Source organism: Protomyctophum parallelum, assembly GCF_964188405.1.
Source record: "Protomyctophum parallelum genome assembly, chromosome: 15".
NCBI classification, from domain to species: domain Eukaryota; kingdom Metazoa; phylum Chordata; class Actinopteri; order Myctophiformes; family Myctophidae; genus Protomyctophum; species Protomyctophum parallelum.
In genome coordinates, this window is record NC_139710.1 from 15,771,556 (window position 1) to 15,794,912 (window position 23,357).

The window sequence follows — 23,357 nt, forward strand, 5'->3', positions numbered from 1 at the left end:
GCATATAGCAATATAACATCATGACAGCTTGTGAGCTTGTAGATCAGCTGCTTTTGGTGAATGTTCCCCAGAATAGGTTTGCTGTCGTGCAAGTGCACGGTTAAGAAGAATTATTATATTATATTATACTAGCCCTTACCCGTTGTGAGATATTTGCCCCCCCCCTTGTGGCTGTGGGGGTACTGCGCCCGGTGCGTTTTTAATTCACTAATAAATTCATTAATAATCATTAATGTGTCAAATAAAAAAAAGGGCTTCGTTACGCCCTCCATATTCATATGGTCAATGCCTGTGTTAAAAGTGGGAGCGATTGGTGCAGGCAATGAGGAGCTACGGCTCTGACACTACGGCTCTGACACACAGACAGACAGACAGACAGACATTGTTAGAATTATAGTATGATTATATAAATTGTTTTAGTAAAAGTGAAAACCACTAAATATTACCATTAGGCCTACTCATTGTTTTACAACATATTACCATTGTAACGTTTCACCCACTATTGAACCCATGACCCACAGTTCACCAGTCTGGCCCCTGTCTGGACAACAACCCCCTTCCCCAAAGGTAGCTCCCTCAGAGGAGGGAGTTATGGCCAAATATCACAATGCTTACAATATTAAGAATTCTGTTTTAAGTTAATTAAGTAGTGGTAAACTAATTACTGTAATGTAAACTATATTTTTGGGGTAGTTGTCTCCACCAGGCCGAAGGCATGGGGCGAGAGTATGTTTTGCACTCCGTCCGTCCGTGTGTGTGTGTGTCCGTCCGTGTGTCCGTGAGCAGCTAATCTCGGCCACCGTTAACCCGGTCGATGCCAAATTTTGCACACACACTCCCTGGATGCCAACGATGAACCTCTGCCCCAAACTTTCCAGAACGGCCTGTTATAGCGCCACCAGGAGGCCGCTTTGTGCAAAACAACCCGGTCGATGCCAAATTTTGCACACACACTCCCTGGATGCCAACGATGAACCTCTGCCCCAACATTTCAACAACGGCCTGTTATAGCGCCACCAGGAGGCCGCTTTGTGCAAAACAAGTTTTTGCACAGTACACCTACAGATTTTGTCCAAACATCGCGCAAATTGGTACACAGCTAGTCTCTCTAGAGCCATTCAACGAAACGGGTCTTTCAGATTTCTCAGACTCCGTCCTGATTGGTTAAGATTGGCTTCCAAAGTTCACAGGAGTGCTCAGTTTCAAACAAAATGCTGCAAATCATGAACACATTGCGTGATTTCCGTGAAATTGTGCACGCACATTCCCACTAGGCCGAGGAAGAAATGCCACATGAACAATTTCAACTCAGCCTCAAGGTGGCGCTATAACTGGCCGAAAAGTGTTTTTACCTCTAATTTACTTTTGTTGGCCTTTTATCCAACCACCAGATGAAGGCAAGCTGCAATGTCCTACATTCCTATCCTGGTGGAGACCTGTGCCCAGAAGGGCACTTTTTCTAGTTAATCATTCAGTCTATCCACTATTGAGAGTATGTCCTCTCTTTAATTACAGCAGCAGTATTTATTTTAGAAGCTTAAGTCCTTGTATCAGTAAGTCTTGAATAGATTAGTAAAGATACTGAGATATACAGAAGGGGGCAGTAATGCAACTATTAAGGATGCAAACTGCCATAATACCCCATGAAGAAGAAGGATCAGTAAATCTGTGTTCCACAGATTGGGTCTAGAGACAAAAAGCCAGGCTATCTATTCAGCCAGGCTTGTTGATCCCGGCTCACCAAATCCGCCAATACTGAGCCTCGCTTGGCTTTAGTGGAACAGAATAAACTAGAAAAAGTGCCCTACTGGGCACAGGTCTCCACCAGGATGAGCAGATGTGAAGAATTCCAGGCAAAGGTTTTTCCTTGGCCTCTAGGGAGTTGGCATACAAAGTTATCCACAGATCCGTGCAGTTAGAGGTAAAAACACTTTTCGGCCAGTTATAGCGCCACCTTGAGGCTGAGTTGAAATTGTTCATGTGGCATTTCGTCCTCTGCCTAGTGGGAATGTGGGTGCACAATTTCACGGAAATCACGCGATGTGTTCATGATTTGCAGCATTTTGTTTGAAACTGAGCACTCCTGTGAACTTTGGAAGCCAATCTTAACCAATCAGGATGGAGTCTGAGAAATCTGAAAAACCTGTTTCGTTGAATGGCTCTAGAGAGACTGTGTACCAATTTGCGTGATGTTTGGACAAAATCTGTAGGTGTACTGTGCAAAAACTTGTTTTGCACAAAGCGGCCTCCTGGTGGCGCTATAACAGGCCGTTCTGGAAATCTGAAAGACTGGTTTCGTTGAATGGCTCTAGAGAGACTGTACCAATTTGCGTGATGTTTGGACAAAATCTGTAGGTGTACTGTGCAAAAACTTGTTTTGCACAAAGCGGCCTCTTGGTGGCGCTATAACAGGCCGTTCTGGAAAGTTTGGGGCAGAGGTTCATCGTTGGCATCCAGGGAGTGTGTGTGCAAAATGTGGCATCGACCGGGTTAACGGTGGCCGAGATTAGCTGCTAACGGACACACACACACACACACACACGGACACACGGACGGACGGAGTGCAAAACATACTCTCCCCCTAGCCTTCGGCTGGTGGAGACAACCAGGCTGTAAAGACCAGGATTGAAAAAGCCTGGTTTTGGCCTAAATCCTGGATTAGTTAATCCAAGTTTCGTGAAACAGGCCCCTGGTATGCCTGTAATATTGTAACTTAAGTTTCTTCACCTAATAACAGATCAATAGTTGTAGGTGAGAAGTTGGGTATATGGGATCAAGACGTGGGTAATACTGATTCCATCCAGTATGTCTGTAGTAGGAGAGAAAAAAAAGCATTGAAAACATAAATAAGCATGCCAAAGAGAACATAAACAAGTAACTAGATATCTATATACACATAGCATAAGACCATCAGCTAGAGCTGTGGTTCTCAAACCTTTTCAGTTGAGACCCAAAATATAATTAACTTTAGTGTCTCCAGGGGACCCAAATGTACAGTGTTTGGTTTGGGAAACACTGAAATTGAGATACAGTATGTACATGAGGTTAAGCATGAGGTTCCAAAGTGGTAAAACATTGGTATTTGGTAGGTCCACATAGTGGCAGTGGTGCAAAAAAATACATGAAGCAGAAACTTCACAGACAACCTTAGGTTACAGTTATGCTCAGCGATTATTCACACCATAGATATATACTGTTGATACCTCAGCAGCCACTGTTGTATAACACAACGTGTTGTGTTGCAAGCTTGTAGTAGCCATATGGGCATATACTGATGACATCAGCGATCTACATTTTAAGCATGGAACCAAGCCTGATGATATTTGACTCTTCCCCTGTCTGCATTTCCACGTCAGCCACTCCCGCTCTCCATTCCGAGTCCTTGTCATACACCTGTTCCCACTCCCTCTTCAGCCCAACAGTGCCATATGCCCTTCCACACCTGTGAACACTTCGGCAATTAGCCCTTCACTAAATCCCACCCCAAAAAGCGATTGTCCAATGCCAATCCAAATACTTTAGCAACGGTTGCTATGCAGGTCAAGCTTTCTTCGCTGCTAACATGCCTATTGGACAAGGATGGGTTGGGGAGGGACTTAGTGAAGGGCTAATTACCCTGCTCCCTATAAGACTGGACTCTTTCTACACTCCCACTGTCAGAACATACTTCCTTGTCCCCAGTGTTGTACCAGAGTTCCTGGTTCTCAGTTTTTTGCAATTCTGAAAGGCTGCATTTTTGGACTTTACTGCTTCGAAAGGTTTGCATGTTTGAACTTTCGGTTTACTGCTTTGTGCTTTGAAGAACCTTTGCATTTTTGGCATTTTCTGCATGCTGCTACTACTCGTTTGTTTTGTTTGTAGCTTGACTGCATTATGCTTTAATACATCAATTAATTTGTGCATTCCTGCTCTTGTCCTGCATTTGGGTCCTACCCCTTGACTCACCGTGACAGAATGTTCTGACCATTCTGGACCCAGCGGACAAGTTTTTTTTTTTTTGGATTTTAGTTTTAGTTTTTTTTTTTGCCATGTGTTGAGTCCGTGAGCTGCTGAGGCTGTCAAACATGGCCAGTAGCCACCAGCCCAGCCTACCGTTTTCGTTTAAAGACTTTGGAGTTACCAGGGATGTCTGTAATGAAGATCCCCATTTCTTGGAGCAACTGGCAAAATATTGGAGGCAGGATCCAGAATTTGCTCAGTATGTGGCTTTCTTTCCGGTGGGAGAGTATACAGGGGTGCACCTTTTCCTCAGTTACCTTCTGAAGAGGTCGCTCCGGACACCCCTGCCCTTCAGCCAACTTCCTCACCAGTTCTCCAGCCCAGCCCTCCACTACCCAGCCTGCCCAGCCCTCCACTGCCCAGCCTGCCCAGCCCTCCACTGCCCAGCCTGCCCAGCCCTCCACTGCCCAGCCTGCCCAGCCCTCCACTGCCCAGCCTGCCTGGCGTCCAGAGAGATCCTCCTGCATTTCTGCCTGCAGACCCGCCTCCTGTGACTGCAGTTCCGCCTGCAGACCCACCTCCTGTGACTGCAGTTCCGCCTGCAGACCCACCTCCTGTGACTGCAGTTCCGACTCTTTCCACACTCCCACTGTCAGAACATACTTCCTTGTCCCCTGTGTTGTACCTGAGTTTCTGGTTCTCAGTTTTTTGCAATTCTGAAAGGCTGCATTTTTGGACTTTACTGCTTCGAAAGGTTTGCATGTTTTAACTTTCGGTTTACTGCTTTGTGCTTTGAAGAACCTTTGCATTTTTGGCATTTTCTGCATCCTGCTACTACTCATTTGTTTTGTTTGTAGCTTGTAAAATAATTTAATTTGAACATTCCTGCATTTGGGTCCCACCCTTTGACTCACCGTGACAGGTATGTATTTAAAAAATAATATAATTAAATATTAAACTATGTTTGGACACAGAATCAAATCATATTTCACCAGGAGCCTGGATCGCTTGGTTCCAGGCTTAAAATAATTCATATAAATATGTTCGGAAAACTCTATGGGAAAAAATGAATGGGATTTCTATCTGTGGAACTATAAAATGTCTGCCACTGCTATGCTCTATATCAGGGGTTTTCAACTGATTGAGAACCAGGGACCAACACCCTGACTAAGAATCAAGCTGGGGACCACTGTTGTGTTGGGATATGGGCTAAGATTAGTGCTTTCGTAATACTTGCTAATGCTATGCAATATATACATACCACTGTTTCTCAACCGATGGTCCACGGACGGACTACTAGTGGTCCATGGGAAAATGTTTTAACCCATTCTGACCTGAGATCAGATTCTAAAAATGTATGTTTGAAAATGACAGTTTTCTGAAAAAGCTATGTTTCTATGTCAGTCGTTCTTCGATTTTTCAAAAATAGCAGACCTACAAGCTCTTAGCGCGCCACTCGGTGGCGCGCTATGAGCTTGTAGATCTGCTATTTTTCAATAGCTAAAGCACAACATAGTGCTAACACCAAAATGGGTGCCCGGTCAGAATGGGTTAAAATATAACTACATTTTCTTTGTTAGATGTATTAAATGGTAAATGTAATCAATCAATCAATCAATCAATCAAAATCAAAAGTAAGAATATGTTAAGGGCTTGATTTCATTAATTGTACGATACTATGTGCAACAAATTATATCAAGCCAAGGTATTATTAACTGAAATATATGAGTGGTCCAGAGACTCCAGAGCCAAAAGATATATCTTTTGAGGACCACTGATATATTCCTATCCCACGGTTACCCTTCTCTTACTTTATCCATTCTAACATTAAACTCAGGTTAACTGATATACAGTACTGATAGAGACAGTATATACAGTATAATAATGATGAGTCAATCAGGTAAGCTAGTTGGTAGACTGCACTTACCCTTCTTGAGATTCTAACTCCCTTTTCTGTGGAATTTCTTAACCTCAGACTTCCCAGTAACTGCTAACATTGATCCACTATAATTACTTTAAAATATATAAAAACAAAGACAACTAGATAAAGTGCCCTTCGAGGCACAGGTCTCCACCATGGCAGGTCAGGTTGTGATCTCCTGGTGGCGCTATAATAGGCCATTGTGAAAAGGGTGCCATTTCTTCGGCCTGGTGGAGACAATGAATATCCCTAGATACAAGAAACCCCTTCACTTGGTTTGGCCCAATTATCAGCCATGACACCACCAATGCTATTTAGTTGGAGAAATGCTGGTTCAGCGCTCCCCAAACATGGTAACTATGAACAAAAGAACACAAATGATTCACGTTTAAACCCGTAACCAATGACCCAATAAAAAATAACTTAAACCATGTGATGGTTGCTTTCAAACATCAAATGGTTGTTGAAAATTGTAAAGTAAAACGAAACCAAAAAACACATGTACAGGATATTTGGTCGACAAAACAATTATATTGAAGCATCTGTTCAAACCATGAAAAGGACAAAATGCCCGCTTTGTCACGTACAGTACATGCATACCCACAACTAAGTTACTATTATTCTATTGTCCTACCTGTAGTGGTGTAGCCTATAGGGCAGCATCTAATGACTATTCTCTTAATTGAATTATGTAGGACCATAAAATGGTGTAACAAAATGTGTTTATTTGCACACTCTTAATATTAAATGAACACTGTGTATTCGTGGATTTAAAGGTGTTAAGTGGAGTGCAATGCAATCTGTGGTCTGGTCGGAGAATGTGCTGCAGTCGCCATCTGTGTAGAAGTATTGTATTGTCTACTTTTGTGTGTGTGTGTGTGCGTGTGCGTGTGCGCGTGCGCGTGCGCGTGTGCGTGTCCGTGTGCGCGTGTGTGTGTGTGTGCGCGCGACACACAGTGGGAGACATAAAAGCACACCAGTTTAATAGCAAGTCCAGTCCTGTAGACTAGTGAAGGCCTCCAAAGTTCAATGAGAGCAAGATTGCCAAGGAATGTGCCTCCCAGTCTTCATTTTAGCATAGTTTTCAATGCCATAGTGTTCCTGGTGTTGACAGGTGTTTGACCCTAAACATTAGAACACTAATGGGCCTTTAATGCCATTTGAGATGAGTTGTTTTCCTGCACCTGTATTCAGCCTAGATTCTGGCTCACAGAATGATGATACAGTAGTCATTCTGTCCTGACATTTATACTATCTAAGTATCTATCTATACTTCTCACTCTCTAGGTTGTTTGGGCTTTTACATTGGTTCTCCAACCCAGTGGGTTAGATGTGGGTTAAGGCTCTCTGCTTATATCCTTGTAGCCTGCGGCACAGACGACAACATCTCTAACCTGCCTGGGAAATGGGTCAGAGCCTCAGTGCTGTGTGTGTGTGTGTGTGTGTGTGTGGGGGGGGGGGGGGGGGTATTTACCTTGCAGCTTATAAGGCAAATCTTGAATATGTCTGTATTCAGGGTGACAGAGAGGGGTTTTAATGCTCTAATCTTCAGGATACTATTTTCCCATGGTACATCATCATTCAGCTGAGGCATCTGACACAGCTGGGGCAGAGGTACAGTATTTGTTTTAGTTGCAGTGCGCATAACTGTCCAGATTATCATAACTCCCTGTGCTATTTTTAGTGCTGAGATCAGTGACATTTGCTGTAGGTCTAACCTACAAATTGGTGGATTTGTGTGTGTGTGTGTGTGTGTGTGTGTGTGTGTGTGTGGTTCTTGTTCCTGTTATTTGAAACAGCAGTTAAAGGAGGAAGGTTGTGATGATGTCACTTCCTCATGTGTCTTGTGGTTTCAACTCCAAACTGCAAGATTCTTCGCCTGAACAATTTGAACAGATCTCAAAACATTGTACAGGGTGAAGCAATCAAACTCAGCTCCACCCTTCTCTTTGGTTGGACTGGGTCACTTTTTGACATATTACTTACACTAATCCACTGTTTTCAGATCTGCGACAGCGTTCAGGTTTGAGGAATGAAGGCCTGTTTGGAAAGGGTTTTGCCCGTTGTCGTGTTTGAGTTTTAGCAATACGCATCAACCGCTGGTAGGCACACTAAAGGTTCCCATATCCGCAGTGCGCCATTTTATACTTCCTTTTTACTGTACCCTTTTCAGTATTCAGCAGGGTAAGTCTGAGTTTCCTTCGACCACACCTGTCTTTTATTGATGATTTAGAAGAAGTTGCATCTAATTTTGATGTCGTTATTCAGGACTCAGGACAAATAATGCAGTTATTTGGGATTGGATGTTGGATGTATGTGATAGCCTCTACATTACACTAGTTTCCTTTATCCGTGGACTATCTGATTTCTATGTTGTTCTGGTGGGTAATCTTGTTGTTTTGGTTTATATGTATGTTGTTCTGGTGATCTACACTACCCTATATAGGCTCAGAATAACTTCTAGTAATGATTGACATACCTGTAAATGCTCTTGACTGTAATCTGTGAGAAATTCTGTTAAAAATTTAAACATTTTGTTATTTTTAGGACAATCTGTCATCGTAAACATGTTGTTCCTGTTGGTGATTAAATTACAAACAGATCACCTTTACAATGACAAAATAGGACAGACAATCTTGCTGATCAGGAGCTAATTTCTAGCTACACATAGCTCGACACCATAGCAGAGCATGCTGTGGTCCAAGGCATGCATAGATTTGCATTCATATTGGTTTCTGTTGGCCTCCACACTACGCTATGCACCAGAAAGAGGCCATTATGGAAGTTTGGCTATTATGAATGTCCAAAGTTTGCATAAGTGAGAAGTGTTGACATGCATGAGCACTTTGTGCTGCTATACAGTGCAGTATGTGTTGACTCTGTTATCCATTTGGCTGTCTTTATTTTTTTCCCTTCTCTATTTTTCATCTGTGCATAACCATTGATACCAGTTGCTCTTGTGTTCCAAACTTCTAATTTCCTTTTCTCTGCCAAGTAGAGAAAAATATCCCTCAGGCTAGAATGATGTGCAAAAACATGTCTGGAAACAAAAGGAATTTCACTGTGTGTGTGCTTGACTCACCCAGTCACAGAAGTTCAGCCTACCAATATGTCTGTGTTACCTGTCTTTATAAGGTTAAAGGAACTTGCGACTTTTCTATCCCTTTTGCTGTTGTGCACAGTGCACATGTATTGTCTCTCACCCACCCGTTTGTACGCTACCTTGCTGCCACACAAATTATTTGTATGTGAGACAGCTGGCACAGTGTGCCACATTCACAGAAGAACCTGCTGATGCAGGATGTGCCCTCTAGTACCATCCCAGTGTGTTTATAAAGAGTCTTTAGAATAAAAATAGAGAGTCATATCGGTGTTGTTCATTTGGTAAGGTCATACTTGCAGAGTTTTAACGATACTACTAGCCAAAACAAGTCAACTTTGACCATATTGGAGACCTGCCCACTAAGTTGTAGCCACCTTTCATACAAAAACCAACAACACCTGTTTGACGCAGGTTCCGCTTTCATGTCATAACCTCAAACAGTGTACAGTAACATCAAACGCTACACGATTCACATCTGTTATTGTTATTATTCAAGAGTGCTCTCTAATGACAGAAGAGCCTGAGTGTTTATTTGGCTTCATTCCTCCCTATAGAGCGTTGGGTGAGGCTGCAAGGTGGGCAGCAGGCTGGCCCATTGTTGTCACATGATGGATACGACAATCAGGCTGATTCAGGGGGCATTGTGTGGTACTGCATCCTTTCATCAACGTGATGTGTGTCTGTGCACTTGTTTATTATCACCAACATAGATCTATATATGGGCCTACAGTAAGACTAAAAAAGAGCTCTGATGCAGGCTAGTTTGTTCCAGTTGCTATTTATACAGTGTGTACCTTGGCCTCTCGTTCCTGGTTAGGTATGGGGTTTTCCTGACACCACTTGCCCTGCTCCTCCTCCTCGCCTGCTCTTTTCTTTTCCACACTCTTCCCTAATATTATTTGGGTGTGAGTGTGACTTAAGGCTACACAAATTCTTCAAGTGCCACACACAGCCCTTCAAGGGTGATTAATCTTTTTTCATTATATGTGTCTCACTTTCTTTATCTTTCTCTTCAAACAAAGCCCAACAGGGTTGCTTCATTGCACATCTGTCTACATATTTCTGTAATCGCAGCCAGAAAATGCATATTGGATAGAAACGAGGGAAAATTCTCTTTATAACACATTAACAGCCTTAAGATATTTTATTATGGCTGTATTGTCCTTAAATTGCAATAAATTACTGGAACATTTCACCTACTTTTTGTGTTCTTAACCCCCATCCCCACTCTCCCTCCATCCCTAATTTTCTCGCTCGCTCCTTCACTTGGCATCTTCCTCTTCCCCCTCGTTCTTTCTCTCTCTACCCCTCCCCCCTCTTTCCCTCCCTCCTCAGCCTCAGTCGTATGAAGCGGTGGAGCCACTGGACCTGGAGGACTTCCTGATGTCCCAGCTGAGGAGTGGAGACGCGGCCCTGATGCAGGAGCTGGGCGACTTCCCTGACGATGACCTGCAGGTGGACTTGGTGGAGAAGGAGTGTCGCACCGCCAGACACTCTGTCCCCGAGGACGGGTAGGTCACAGGCCACATGTACATGTGCCACCAGTTAACTGCCACCGTTTGATGCCAAATCCACAAGCCCGGATTTGTTGATCCTGGGAAAAGTTGTATTATTTTGACTGCACGGCAGTGTTTTAGGACTGTGTATGAATACTGTGACAGGAATACGACTCATGTTGTGTCTTAGACTTTGAGTCGTTGAAATCAGTTTCTGTGTAGGGTTCTTGTGCTTTTGGAAAATCGATGCACCTGACCAGTGACCACACAATACAAATCAGGACATGCTTTGCAGGATAAATCAGCGGCAGTGGGTCTGGCGGAGAGCGGCCGCATGGTAACCGCGAGGTTTCCCAGTTCGATCCCGAGCTCCCCCAGAGTTAGTTAGTTTGCTCAAGTGTCCTTGAGCAAGACTCTGAACCTGAATTGCTCTCCTATATGTGCATGGTGCCTTGCATGGTTTCCTCCGCCATCGGTGTTTGAATGTGTGTGAATGGGTGAATATATCTGTTGGAATTGAAAAAGAGGCTACTCCACTTTAACTAGTCTTCCTGGAAATAGAGAAAGTTGCATCCACCAAGAGTACTCAAAAGTATTCAACCCAAAAAAAGTATTTCTCTCTGGTGAAACCAGAGAGGTTAAAGACTCTGAAAGAAGTTGACACAGGAAACCGTGTAAGCAAATCAGAATCTTTAGTATAGTCTTCGGTTCAATAGTTGTTACAAGAAATGACAAGGCAGCCGGAGAGAGATTCTCCGTGCTGGAAGTGTTCAGAACCCCGTTACATCATTTTGCACAAACATATATACTCGAAAACATGTCATAGATACAGAATTCAATTGTCACATTGCAATAGGTTGATCGATGATTATCAGAATACAGCGTCATGAGCGTCCGATTGTCTGAATCCTGTTTTTGACGTTTAATCAAGTCTTTGATTATAGGATTCTGTTGTTGACCGTTATCTCATAGGGTGAGAGGGTGTTTATATCCTCATCTTTAGAGCAAAGTTTGTTTGTCAGGTCATGCGTCATATTTTTCCATCTGGATAGGATGAGAGCTGATAATAGGATTACTACCAAGCAAATATGGATATAAAATCACACTGGGTGACAGGGCAGTCCTGTCACCAAATACAAAGTCATTTTTAACATAGAAATAAGATGTGAACAAAATACCAAAGAAAAATATCCATCAATATCTATGTAAAGCGCTTTGGATAAAAGTGTTATATAAATGCACCATTATAAAGATTTTGACTGGGAGCCATAGTGTGCAGACTTTTGTTTTTGTTTTGCTGGTTAGTCCTCTTTAACCTCTAGTTTTGTTTAGTTTTTTGGATCTGCTATTTTTGTAGATTCCTGATTTCCCCCCATGTATAGTCCCCCCCATGTATGTATTATTAACAGTTTGCAGAATGGGTATTTTTCACCTGAAAGCACAACTCAATACTGTTGATTTACAACTGTATAAGAGTTGTAAATGTGTTGTTTACAACAGGGCACTGTTCTTCCATATATATGGAGTCACCAGCCACTACTTTTCACTTCAGAGCGTAATGCGTGCCATTGGAACATGCTACCTGTAGGAGTAGTGCAGTGACAGAGACCACCCTCCCCTGCCCACATGAACACACCCAATTAAACACAACAGTCTCGACAGTGGTGTGAAGGAACTTTACCCCTGCATTACTCGGACGCCCAACTATGTAATATATGCAAGTACCGGTATAATATATTTTGAAAATGCAGCAGCTGAGAACCCACATCTCTTTTATTTCTCTTACTTCCACCCCTAATCCCGACTCCTACTTGCGTAGTCGACTGTAGTCGACAGCCAGTGCCCGTTCAACTTATTGAACCTGCTGCTTATCACTTCTGTGAGGTCAGACTACAGACAATATGCACACATCGAGCAGGTGACCCCACCCAAGCTGTTATTGTCCAACAGTTGGTCTAATGGATGTGCTATTTAACCAGCGTTCTTATATTAGGCATATCATGATAGGCGAACATTTGGTGAAACTAGTGTTGTTGATAGATAAATCATAGATAGTGCAGTTCTTCTACGCAACGGTAGAGTCTGTTCTCCTATACGGCAGTGAATGCTGAACCTTGAAGCCAACCCTGCAGAAGTCTCTCGATGGGTGCTACATCAGAATGTTGCGTGCAGTACTCAACATCAATAAGAGCACACATGTTACCAACACAAATCTGTATGATGGAATGCCAAGGGTGAGCCAGAAAATAGCAGCCAGGAGAATGAGACTAGCAGGACACTGCCAAAGACACCAAGAGCTGCCAGCCAGCAAACTAGTGCTATGGGATCCAACACACGGGCACCGGTCACGAGGACGTCCCACGCTAACATACGTGGATGTACTCAAGAACGACGCAGGAGCGCAAAGTACCAACGAACTGGCCAGATGTATGGAGAACCGGGATGACTGGAGGTGACGATGGAGGGCTCGTCTGAGGACGACCTAGAGAGTTCAGTTATTTTTGGCGAACATCTTTGGTGTATAGGGAAAAAGGAGGGGGCCAAGTATAGAGCCCTGGGGGACCCCTGTCAACAGAGTATACAGATTAGGGTTTAAGTGGTGAAGACATAATGTGACCATAGCTTGTGAAAACTATCCCGACTATGTATGCTATCGTAGCTTATGTGGGAATTTCATTTATCTCACACCTTGACCATGGCAGTGCAGATAAAGATAGGACAAGCATGTGGTGTTGTAAATATAAGGTGTGTGTGTGTGTGTGTGTGTGTGTGTGTGTGTGTGTGTGTGTGTGTGTGTGTGTGTGTGTGTGTGTGTGTGTGTGTGTGTGTCTCTGTGTCTGTGTCTGTGTGTGTGTGTGTGTGTGTGTGTGTGTGTGTGTGTGTGTGTGTGTGTGTGTGTGTGTGTGTGTGTGTGTGTGTGTGTGTGTGTGTGTGTGTGCATGTTCACATGATGGTGAGAAATATCCTCTTTATCCTGCTCATTCTCGCTGCTGCCTTGACAGGGTGGAGTTGGACCCACATGTGAGAGACTGTGTCCAGAGTTACACCCAGCCATGGCTAGTGGTGTCCAGAAGGTAAATAGTCTTCAAACAGCACCCTCAAACACCCAGAAATTACAGTAGAACCCTAATGACTGTGGCTCATCTTGAGAAGGTTTAGAGTTTTTGTTGTTCCAAAACCTGGAAATGAGCATTTTGCACTTCCTGGTTCTCTTTCTATCAGTCTTTGGGTTTTTTTTATGTTTTTGTTCTACGACATAAAGTAAATGTGAAAATGTCATCAAGGGCAGTTTACATCATCACGCCAAACACAAACATTCCTGGTGGTGATATTCAAGACATGTGATCATGGTGTTGTTTCTTCAATATACTGTATAACGTTAGCTTATTACTTCTGGTGATTGCATTTAAGCCCAAACAATTATAAAACACATACTTAAATGTTGTAAATATTCCAAAAGCATTCTATTGCAAATTAGCAGAGTGCAGTTTTTAAAGGAGTTTAGTAATTCAAATAATGATGAAGGAAACCTGTTTGGTGATTGTATTAGGTCAGCACTATTCATTGTGTGATGTGTGATAAATTGTTTCAAATTAGAATAATAAATTGGACAATTTACCAAGATGAATGCTTCATTAGCTTCTTAATTATCACGTGTTAACTTAGCAACCACAACCATTTTTCAAATGCATTGTCTTGGTGTGTGGTCTCACAAGTTTCACAAAGCATGAGCGGAGCACCAGTGAGATTGTCTGGCTTGTAATGTTCTTTGTGTAAACAGCCCTGAGATAAAGTCCAGACTACTGCAGGTAGCTGTAGAACAGGAAACGCATCAGAGGTCTGGGAGGACCTGATAAAGGTGTACACATTGGGATCGCCTATTTCACTTATCATGTAGCACACACGCACACACACACACACACACACACACACACACACACACACACGCACACGGTTGCTCTTTGTATTGTGAGTCTAGGGAATTCAAATCTGTTATCTAGTATCAGTAGTAGTGAGCTAGTGACCATATTTGCTGTGTCTGGTGTGCTTTTGTATGTGTGTGCGTGCATGTGTAAAGGTGCCAGGGAGATGGCTGGAGTGCATATTCAGAGAGAGCAGGCCTACACAAGCTCCTTCAAAAACAGACATTTGAATCGGACATTGACCCAGAGAAACAAGAGACCCCGGTAAGAAACATTAACACAAGGTCAATCACACACATCATTTAGACTTCGCTTTATAAAGTTTTTATGATAAATGGATGAGTACACATTGTCATATAAATTGTGTTTCACTGAATAAAAGCCCTATTACATGCACTTACCTTATCTCATAAAACAAATTAAACCCTATATACTATATACATTGACCGAGACCCCCAGGGGACTTATCTTTGTCCCCCTCTACAAAATAATAGTGTTCTATCTATTCTCATCATTCTTAGAAAGCCAAGACAATTGTAAATGATAAAGCCAGAGCTGGTGTCCAGTATAAAGTGTGTCATGCACATACTATATCAGATGTAGGGTCCTATTATGGAATAGACGAAACAAAAGAAAATATGATACCAGGCAGCTCTGATGTGTAACCCAGGACGGGTATCGACAGAGGCAAATAATCAACCGTGACGTCAGTGGATATATAGCTTCAGTATTAATTATACGTTACACATAGCGTGTCCTTTCCTAAGGAAACTTAATTTCCCTTGCCTTGTTGTTGTACTTGGACAAGTGAAGCCTTTTACGTCAGTAGTGTATGGCAGTCCATATGGATTACAGTTTGGGTGACAATGGGAGAGTGAGGGGGACGAGGTGCATAGAAGACATTGAAAGTGGGGTGTGTAGTTGGGTCTAGGGGGACTTGTAACAGTGAACACAGCAATGTTTTGTCATTCCTGTCACTCGCCCATGCTGGCACTGTTTACTCTGGCACACTGGCACTGTGCCTTGCACACAGATAAGCCTTCATTTTGCCCTCTACCACCATCTTAAAGGTCCTGGGATTTTTCTTTTTTTATAATAAGTTTAAATGGCTCTATATTCCACGTGTGTTACCGGCTGATACCGACAATAAGCCACTCCCGACCTACTTCAGTAGTAACACATCTCTCCAGCTGAGGTTACCAATTTCATTCATTTTAGAGAAATCTTACAGGATAAACAAGTAGATTTTGAATTGAATAAACAAACAAATGACCAGACACATTTTAAACTGGAACACAAGCTGATAAATGATCTTTGCTGGGTTCTCACCTGAACATTATTTTCTGTTTACTAAAGAGCTGGATAGACCCCTGTTAATGAACAAACACTCCATAGCAATGATTACTATTGGATTATAGACCTTTTTATTTATTTAGTTTTTAACCAAAAAAATATCACTTACATACACCTTTAACTCTTCCTTTCTAGACAAAACAAAGCCACGAACGGCATTGTCTTTTTTTCTCCTTTTTCCCCGCGATGTGCGATTCTATTCTATAGTTCTGCAGAATAGCATTTGCTCTATGTCCCACCCAGTCTCTTAGGCCGCCGGTGTCATTACAGATTTCCTGTCGTGGTCTTTCACTGACATCATTTCAAGCCAAATTCCCATCCTCTCTCCCAACCCTCTCTCGAGCCCCTTTGTCTAATCCTAAGAAAAATCCCTGGCCCCAGCACCAGACGATCCCAACCAGCCCAGGCAGTCTCACCCCCAGTTCTCGCTAGCCAAGCCACCCCAGCCTTCACAATACCACCAGCCTTCAGTCCCAGCACTGCCCTTGCCAAGTCTGGTTAATTAAGCAGCCAGATTTAAGGCCCTTATTGCAGCCACAGGCATCCCGTGATCTACAATCACTGGTTCTCAATGTCGGATCCGTCGACCACCAGGGTCCAGGTGGACCTTGACAGGTCTGTAACTCTGACAGTGTACAACACAGTCAAAACAACACCATCAGTAAGGTGGAATATATATATATATATATATATATATATATACACACACACACACACTGAACTGCTTGTTTCCAATTAGTCTGCTGAGTGAGATGAGCGACCTATCTGCACACTGTAGCTAACAAAGGACTGTCTAAGTCTATGTCGCAGTCACCCGGAGCTAACCCAGTGTCTCAGAGTTACACACCCGTGTAAAGGTCTATTTGGACCGCTGGTGGTCCCTGCAGATGTTGAGAACCAGTGCCAATCTGAGAGTGACAGAGGAGATGGGGGCGGGCAAGTCAATTGTCATATAATGTCTTTTATGGGTCTCCTCCTCCACTCCACTGGGGTTTGTTTTGGCTGTAGCCTGGAGACCATCACGTGTTGGTGCCCTTGCAGCTTCCTTTCCGAGAGTGAACAGTGAAGCCTCACTGGGGTGGAAGGCAGCGCATGGTCTCCCCTGGGGTTTCAGATCAAACTATTCATGTAGTTGACCCCTCATTTATGCAGGTTTATGGCCACGTAATATTCACGTTCTGTTGAATGTACTCATGGCACAAACAACACTTGCATGACAAACATAATTGTATATTAATAAGACCGTAATGCAGCATAATACTCACAGACCCCACTTTCATCTAACCTTTCTAAATAATGCTTCCCGTGGCATTCTCTGCGTTACCTTCCATCTCTCATTTCCCATTCACATGCATCAACTTATTTTTCTCTTCTTTTCTTTTACCCTCTCTGTGCCTGTGCCTCAGGTGAAATCTCCATCACTGGTGGTGTTGAGTGACGAATGCGGCCGCACGCTGACCTCCTCGGACTTTGACCTTCGGTGTTTGACCCCCGACCCCAGAGTGGAGGAGGGGCTGTTGTGTTTCAGTAGCCACGAAGAGCTGGATTGCTTCAACCATGAAGCCCGGCAGGGCAACAGGCACCCCGAGCTGTTTGCTCTCTACCCGCCAGCTGATGAGGTGAGACCACGACTTCCCATACCTTTTCCGGACGAGACCCAAGAGAGAGTCTCCCTGGGAAAAAACATTCAATATGAATGAATCACTTGAGTCCGATGTTTTAAAATGTGAAAATAGCTAATTATTATTATTATTATTATGTTTTAATTTAATTTAAGTGCTATAAATCATTTTCAAACAATTTGACATTTGTTTGAAAGTTGCAGATTTTGTATTTATTTTTGTAATCTTTTGAAGAAATGTTGGGAAATGTATTTAGTAGGAAAGGTAAACAAAAAAGGGATATTTAGTCGTGACCCATAAAAATGGGTCAGTGAGTCCTGGGACCGTATGTCTGGGAAACAATGGGTGAGACCAAAGATAATTAAACAGCAGGACCGATCCATTGTGAGCTTGTATATCGGCTATTTCCGCCGCGTACAAGAGCGTATAATTAGGCAATTCACACAATCACACATACAGTATATAGAAGAAAACCTACATGCAGATACAGCACAGACATCACACGTGAATGTGGATATGAATCTGTGCATTTTTAATTGTATAAGTGTTCTTGTTGTGTGCAGGATGATGCAGTGGAGATCCGCCCCATCCCCGAACGCCCGAAGGAACATATGGGCGACCGCATCCTCGTCCGCTGTCAGGCTATCAAGTATGTCAATATGAGGAGGACGGGCAATAACTGTATAAATTATACAGCTGCAATCTGATCTCACAACTTATGACGGGGGAATCAACAGAGAGATGCATTATAGAGGCATGACCAACATGCGCACTACTGTCTTCTTTCATGAGAATGTGACCTTTTACCCAGCACTTAGCACACAGTGCATTCTTGTTGTACGCTACAACTAACCATGACTTAGACTGACTGTAGAGTAACATGCTGCCGCTGGCATGAAGCACTTCTGAAGCATAGAGCTGGGTGGGAGGGTTGAGGAGTGTGGCTTGATGGAACATCTTTCTCTGCAGCGGTTGTTGGGTCTTCTCTAGACCAGTGGTTCTCGACCCACATGATATTGAGGGGTCCCCAGATGACAGTTTAAGGACTTTTAAGATTTTAAGATTTTAACAATTTAACATGTAAAAAAAATTACAAAAAAGAAAAGAAAATCAATTCAGACAGACAGAACCTGCCAGGGACACACAAGTACGATTACAGCATCAAAAGTAATTAACAAACTATACTATAAAAACTGGTGAAACAGATAGGCCAAATTGCCAAATAATATGAGTACGAGGCAAAAAAAAGAAAATCTACAAGTTCACTGCTATTTTCACAATATTTATCTGTGGAGCCTCAACTCCTAAGTTCCTGTCCGAGTGGTGGGTCGCAGGCTAAAAAGGTTGAGAACCACTAAGTCTAGAGTCTAGAGTAGACCTTCACTTTCTGTGGGCAATGCTGCCTCTGTTCCTGTACTGTGTGTAAGTGCGTGTGCATACTGTATGTGTGTACTGTACATCAAGTATTCCCTTTTCCTCCCCTGTTCCCCTTTCCCTCATTTGCGATGTCTTCCTAACACACTCACAGTCGCACACACATTTACACTTACAGCTGTTGCTTGTAATGATTGATCACCAAGTGAGTGAGGCTGTGTCACAAGCTTAAGGTTAATAGCGCCTCATAATGGTCTCGTCATCACTCCAGTCCCCTCAAACACGTGTGGAGCTGAACAGGAAAAAGATCACCAAGTAAATGATGAATGAAGGCCTGTCAGTGAAGGGAACAAGTTTTTCCACATTTCTCAACATTGTAGGTGAAGTTGACAATCTTTGTCATAATCAGAACACGGTGGTATCTGTGTCCTCAGAGATCACACAACACATAGACACAGCCTGACACCCTCTCATACGCACACACATGCTAGTGTGTGCACGCATACACACACACACACACACACACACACACACACACACACACACACACACACACACACACACACACACACACACACACACACACACACACACACACACACACACACATTTACTCTCCCTTTCAATCTTCTTCTCCCTCATTCCTCCTCCGCTCCATAAACCTGCCAAATATTTGAGTTGAGTCCATTTCTCTGCTTTGGTGGTTTGGCGGCCTGCTATCCTAACCTTAAGTTGACTCATTTCATAATTTTGTGCACACATTGCCTCTCAACGCCACATTTCTCTGCACTGCAGAGATACAACAGAATACAATGGAATAGTTTTCAATGAGCATTATAGCATGAAAACAACATTATCTACTCTATTTGTTCATCCAATTGTTAGAATAAGTCTCTAAATTGACTCTTCCTCTTTGCTTTTCATAGGTTTGAGATTGACATCGAGCCTCTATTTGCTACCCTGGCCTTGTATGATCTGAAGGAGAAGAAGAAGGTAAGAAACCACGTCGCTGTTGAGGGCACAGCTGGTGCCCAACAACGTGACTGTAGGCCCCTGCAATATACTGTAATAGAAAACATCTAAGATTAATGTAATGCCACAGATCTGTGCGGTTTTATTGTCTTAGTTGCTTGGCATTCTGTTGTGGCAGTGACTGGGATCAGTGTAATCATGTACAGGGCTTAGGTCTCAGCAGGACATCTGGAAGCTCTGTGTGCTTTTCAGTACCGTACCCACTCATGTTGTGGTAGCAGTGTACACTGCTTTCCCAGACAACATCTTTGGACCACAGTATTTTTGCTATGTTTGCTATGGATTTGCACAGCTGTAAAGGTTGTTTTCTTTTTGGGGGGCGTTGGGGGGGGTTGGAAGGATTTAGTTTGTGCTTAAGTGCTCGGGAATCTCTCAAATGAGATGGGCTTTTAGCCTCTGGCCTTGTCTGCTATTCAGCACAGTTCCTGGTTGGCTTCTAAAGCCACTGCAGGATTGTTGGACATTATGGTCTGGTAGGAGACGGTGTATAATACAATATTGAGCATCATTGTACATTAGTCTTTTTTACAACTTCATGTAGGCAGACTGTCAAAATAGACATTTCCATGTGCCGATGCTTGCACTTTACCTCCTTGATATTTGCAGTCCTCCAGCCCACTCTCTAATGTGTTTGTCACATTGGCTTTAACAGTAGCAGCATCATTACATTAGTTCTTGAGCCCAGCTGTGTCCTTGTGAAGGGTGATACAACTTCCTGCTTATTGGATCAGAGACAGGATGTTGAAGTTATGAAATGCATCTCTGTCACAGTGGAGGACAAACTCTCCAGCTTGTTTACTCAATTCTGACTCGATGAGGTGGGAATATGAAACATATTTTATTGTTTTTTTTCCTCTCTGTATCTTGCTCTTTGTTTCTCAGTCTCTCCTCTGTGCCCTTTTATCTAGAATCCTGTTTTCTCCTTCGCATTTCTGTCATAATATTGTCCAATTTCCTTCCATTCTCACTCTCTCCTCCTGCTTCCCTTCTCTGCTTTCTCCATGGCTCACTGTAGAAGCACTGTTTGTTGTTTCACATTCATGAAATCGGCTGCAGATGTTCATATTATTCCATATGATTCTCCAGTTATAAATCCTGTCCTTCCGGACCTCTCATCAGGGCTTTTGTACAAGACGGGGTACATGCATACAGAGGATTTTGCGCATCAACGTTCAACACGGGTGCTGCCTCTGATCAACTGACCATACTGACCAAATGTATTTTGCAAGGAGTGAAATACTTCATATTAAGCTAGCTATGAGTTATCTACACTACAGTATGTTGCGATGGATGATATGGATATGGAAAATTCTGGTCTGCGTTATGTCTTATGAAATACACAAAAGATTGAATTTCTCCTGTGAAGTCTTCATTGTAATTCATTGGAGCCTGTATACTGTTTTGATTTAGTGGGCTCTTGGATATTTATTATTTTATTACAGTTTTCACTTTTATTATAAGTTTTATTTGATTCTTTGACATTTACAACTGAGTTTGAATGTCAAGAGAATACCCTTGAGTTTAGCCAGTTGTTTTCAGTTACCAGACAACAACCAGCTCAGTGGCGTTGTGGTTAAAGTGTCCGCCCTGAGACTGGTCAGGTCAGGGTTTGATCCCTGGCCGTGTCATGCCAAAGACTCTGAAAAATGGGACCCAATGCCTCCCTGCTTAGCACTCGGCATCAAGGGTTGGATTGGGGAAAGTTCCTACGACATATTAGCGTCATGTCCAGGAGGTGTACTTGTACATCAAGCTGCTTCACGCTACAGAAACAGAAAATTGGCTTACTTACCAGACGGCAACAAACTATATTCGTGAACACAAGCATTTAAAAATGCTACTGTGATCTCCTGAGAGGTGTCACTCTGAGGACCCTATGAATGTTACTCAAACTGACCATAGTAAGCAGTTAGTGTTATTAGTAGTTGGATAATTACAACATGCAATACCTAACTGCACATCCCTGTATGATACTTAATTAACCACTTTCAGCCTCACGTCCCTGTTTGGGGGCATCTTATCCTAAGCAAATATTGTCAAAAACTAGTGAAAGTAGCAGATCTACAAGCTCTCAGCATGTTTCAATGTGAGCCATTTATTGTTATGTTAGACAACAGGGCTAACCTAAATAAATAATATTAGTTCATTTCGCAGGGAATAAATTTGGAGTTCAGACCATTATGGCTTTCCAACAGGCCTTCAAATGCTTTTTAAGATGGAACGTCAGAGGAGGGGACAGCTATAGGGGCCTGACGAGGAGAAAGGAACGAGGGGGGTAGGAATTAATGGCTGCTTAATGGAGAGGATCACATGACGCTCACAACAGGAGAGGGGTCAGGGCATATGGTCATGTTCGTAGCCTGGGGGTCACAAGGGAGGCAACTGGAGGAACATCAGATCGGACTGAGCGGATAGCATTCCACACACACAGCCCTGCTTGCTCCTGTAGAGATTATTCAATAAATGAAATGAGCATCATGTAACATTGTGGATATTGATTTAATTTCCCCTCCATTGGGTACAGTGGGGATTCCGTTATGGAATTTTATATCCACTTTGGGAGAATTGTGTCTTCTCCTATGCTCACAAATGTATGGCAGAAATACACAGCATTACTGTAAGTAGTAAATAGCCACATCCAGTATGTGCTTTTAACACATTGTATTTTTTCCTCTCTTTTGTCCAGATATCGGAGAACTTCTACTGTGATCTGATCTCAGACCAGTTCAAGGGTTCCTTGAAGGCCCACACCCCTAATGTGGACCTCTCGACCCTGGCCAGGTCTGCCATCTTTTCCATCACATACCCCTCGTCAGACATCTACCTGGTCATCAAGGTAATAGCATAGAGCACTTATGTAGTACAGTAGCTACTAGGGCTGCCCACATTCATAGCCCAATAATCGATTAATTGGTCAGTTTGGTCTTAGACGACCAAGACTTTGTTTAGTTAGTTTAGTTTTTCCATGCTAAATTCATTATTTATTGAAGAATTTGGACATCTCTTTAAACTCTGGGTGCAGCAAACACAAGCAGTGATGTAAATAGGTTTTCAATGTAATGAGTCCCGGGATGCAGGGATGGTCTTTTAGATGAGTCCCAGGGACATTTTATGAGTCCCACTTCAATGACGTTAGGAGTCCTATTTTGCCATTTTTACAAATTGCAGCATTTAACTCCCATTTCATTTTATATGGTTATAATGTGGTTATATTCATGTAGAAAACAGAAGAAGAAATAACTAAAATAACTAAATCTAGCAAAATAAACTAGAATAAACAGTACAGTATAGTACAGTAGTGCATCCTGTGGATGCAGAAGTCGTTGTTTTATTGCGTCCCTTAACTATAAACTGCATTTTGGGATGCAAAATGCACTCTATTTTAATGTTTACACATTTGCAGATAAAACGACTAATTGATTATTCAACAAATGCATCATGACTATTGGTTGACTAAGGACAGTCCTAGTAGGTACATCTATGGTATTCACTGACCTAAAATTGCTCTGCTATAGAGCGTCGCAGTCCCGCCCCCTACCAGGGCCCAGGAAATGATTCTCCGTTAATTTTCGTCATTTCAAAAAGTATTTATTT

At 42.8% G+C, this 23,357-nt stretch overlaps 1 protein-coding gene across 2 annotated transcripts in view; it reads left to right on the plus strand.

Moving 5' to 3' along the window:
* The window catches only part of dock8 (dedicator of cytokinesis 8), an 83,539-nt gene that overhangs the window by 13,873 nt on the left and 46,309 nt on the right, over window positions 1-23,357 (plus strand). The window contains exons 1-8 of one of the 2 annotated variants that reach the window (XM_083784500.1): window positions 7,847-8,044; window positions 10,299-10,474; window positions 13,462-13,533; window positions 14,538-14,646; window positions 17,142-17,354; window positions 17,921-18,006; window positions 19,658-19,724; window positions 22,450-22,599. In XM_083784500.1, the coding sequence (XP_083640626.1) occupies window positions 10,347-10,474; window positions 13,462-13,533; window positions 14,538-14,646; window positions 17,142-17,354; window positions 17,921-18,006; window positions 19,658-19,724; window positions 22,450-22,599 (825 nt within the window). In that variant the 5' untranslated portion in view covers window positions 7,847-8,044; window positions 10,299-10,346. Of the gene's footprint in view, window positions 1-7,846; window positions 8,045-10,298; window positions 10,475-13,461; window positions 13,534-14,537; window positions 14,647-17,141; window positions 17,355-17,920; window positions 18,007-19,657; window positions 19,725-22,449; window positions 22,600-23,357 lie in introns of those variants that run through there. The other variant, XM_083784499.1, reaches the window with a different exon arrangement.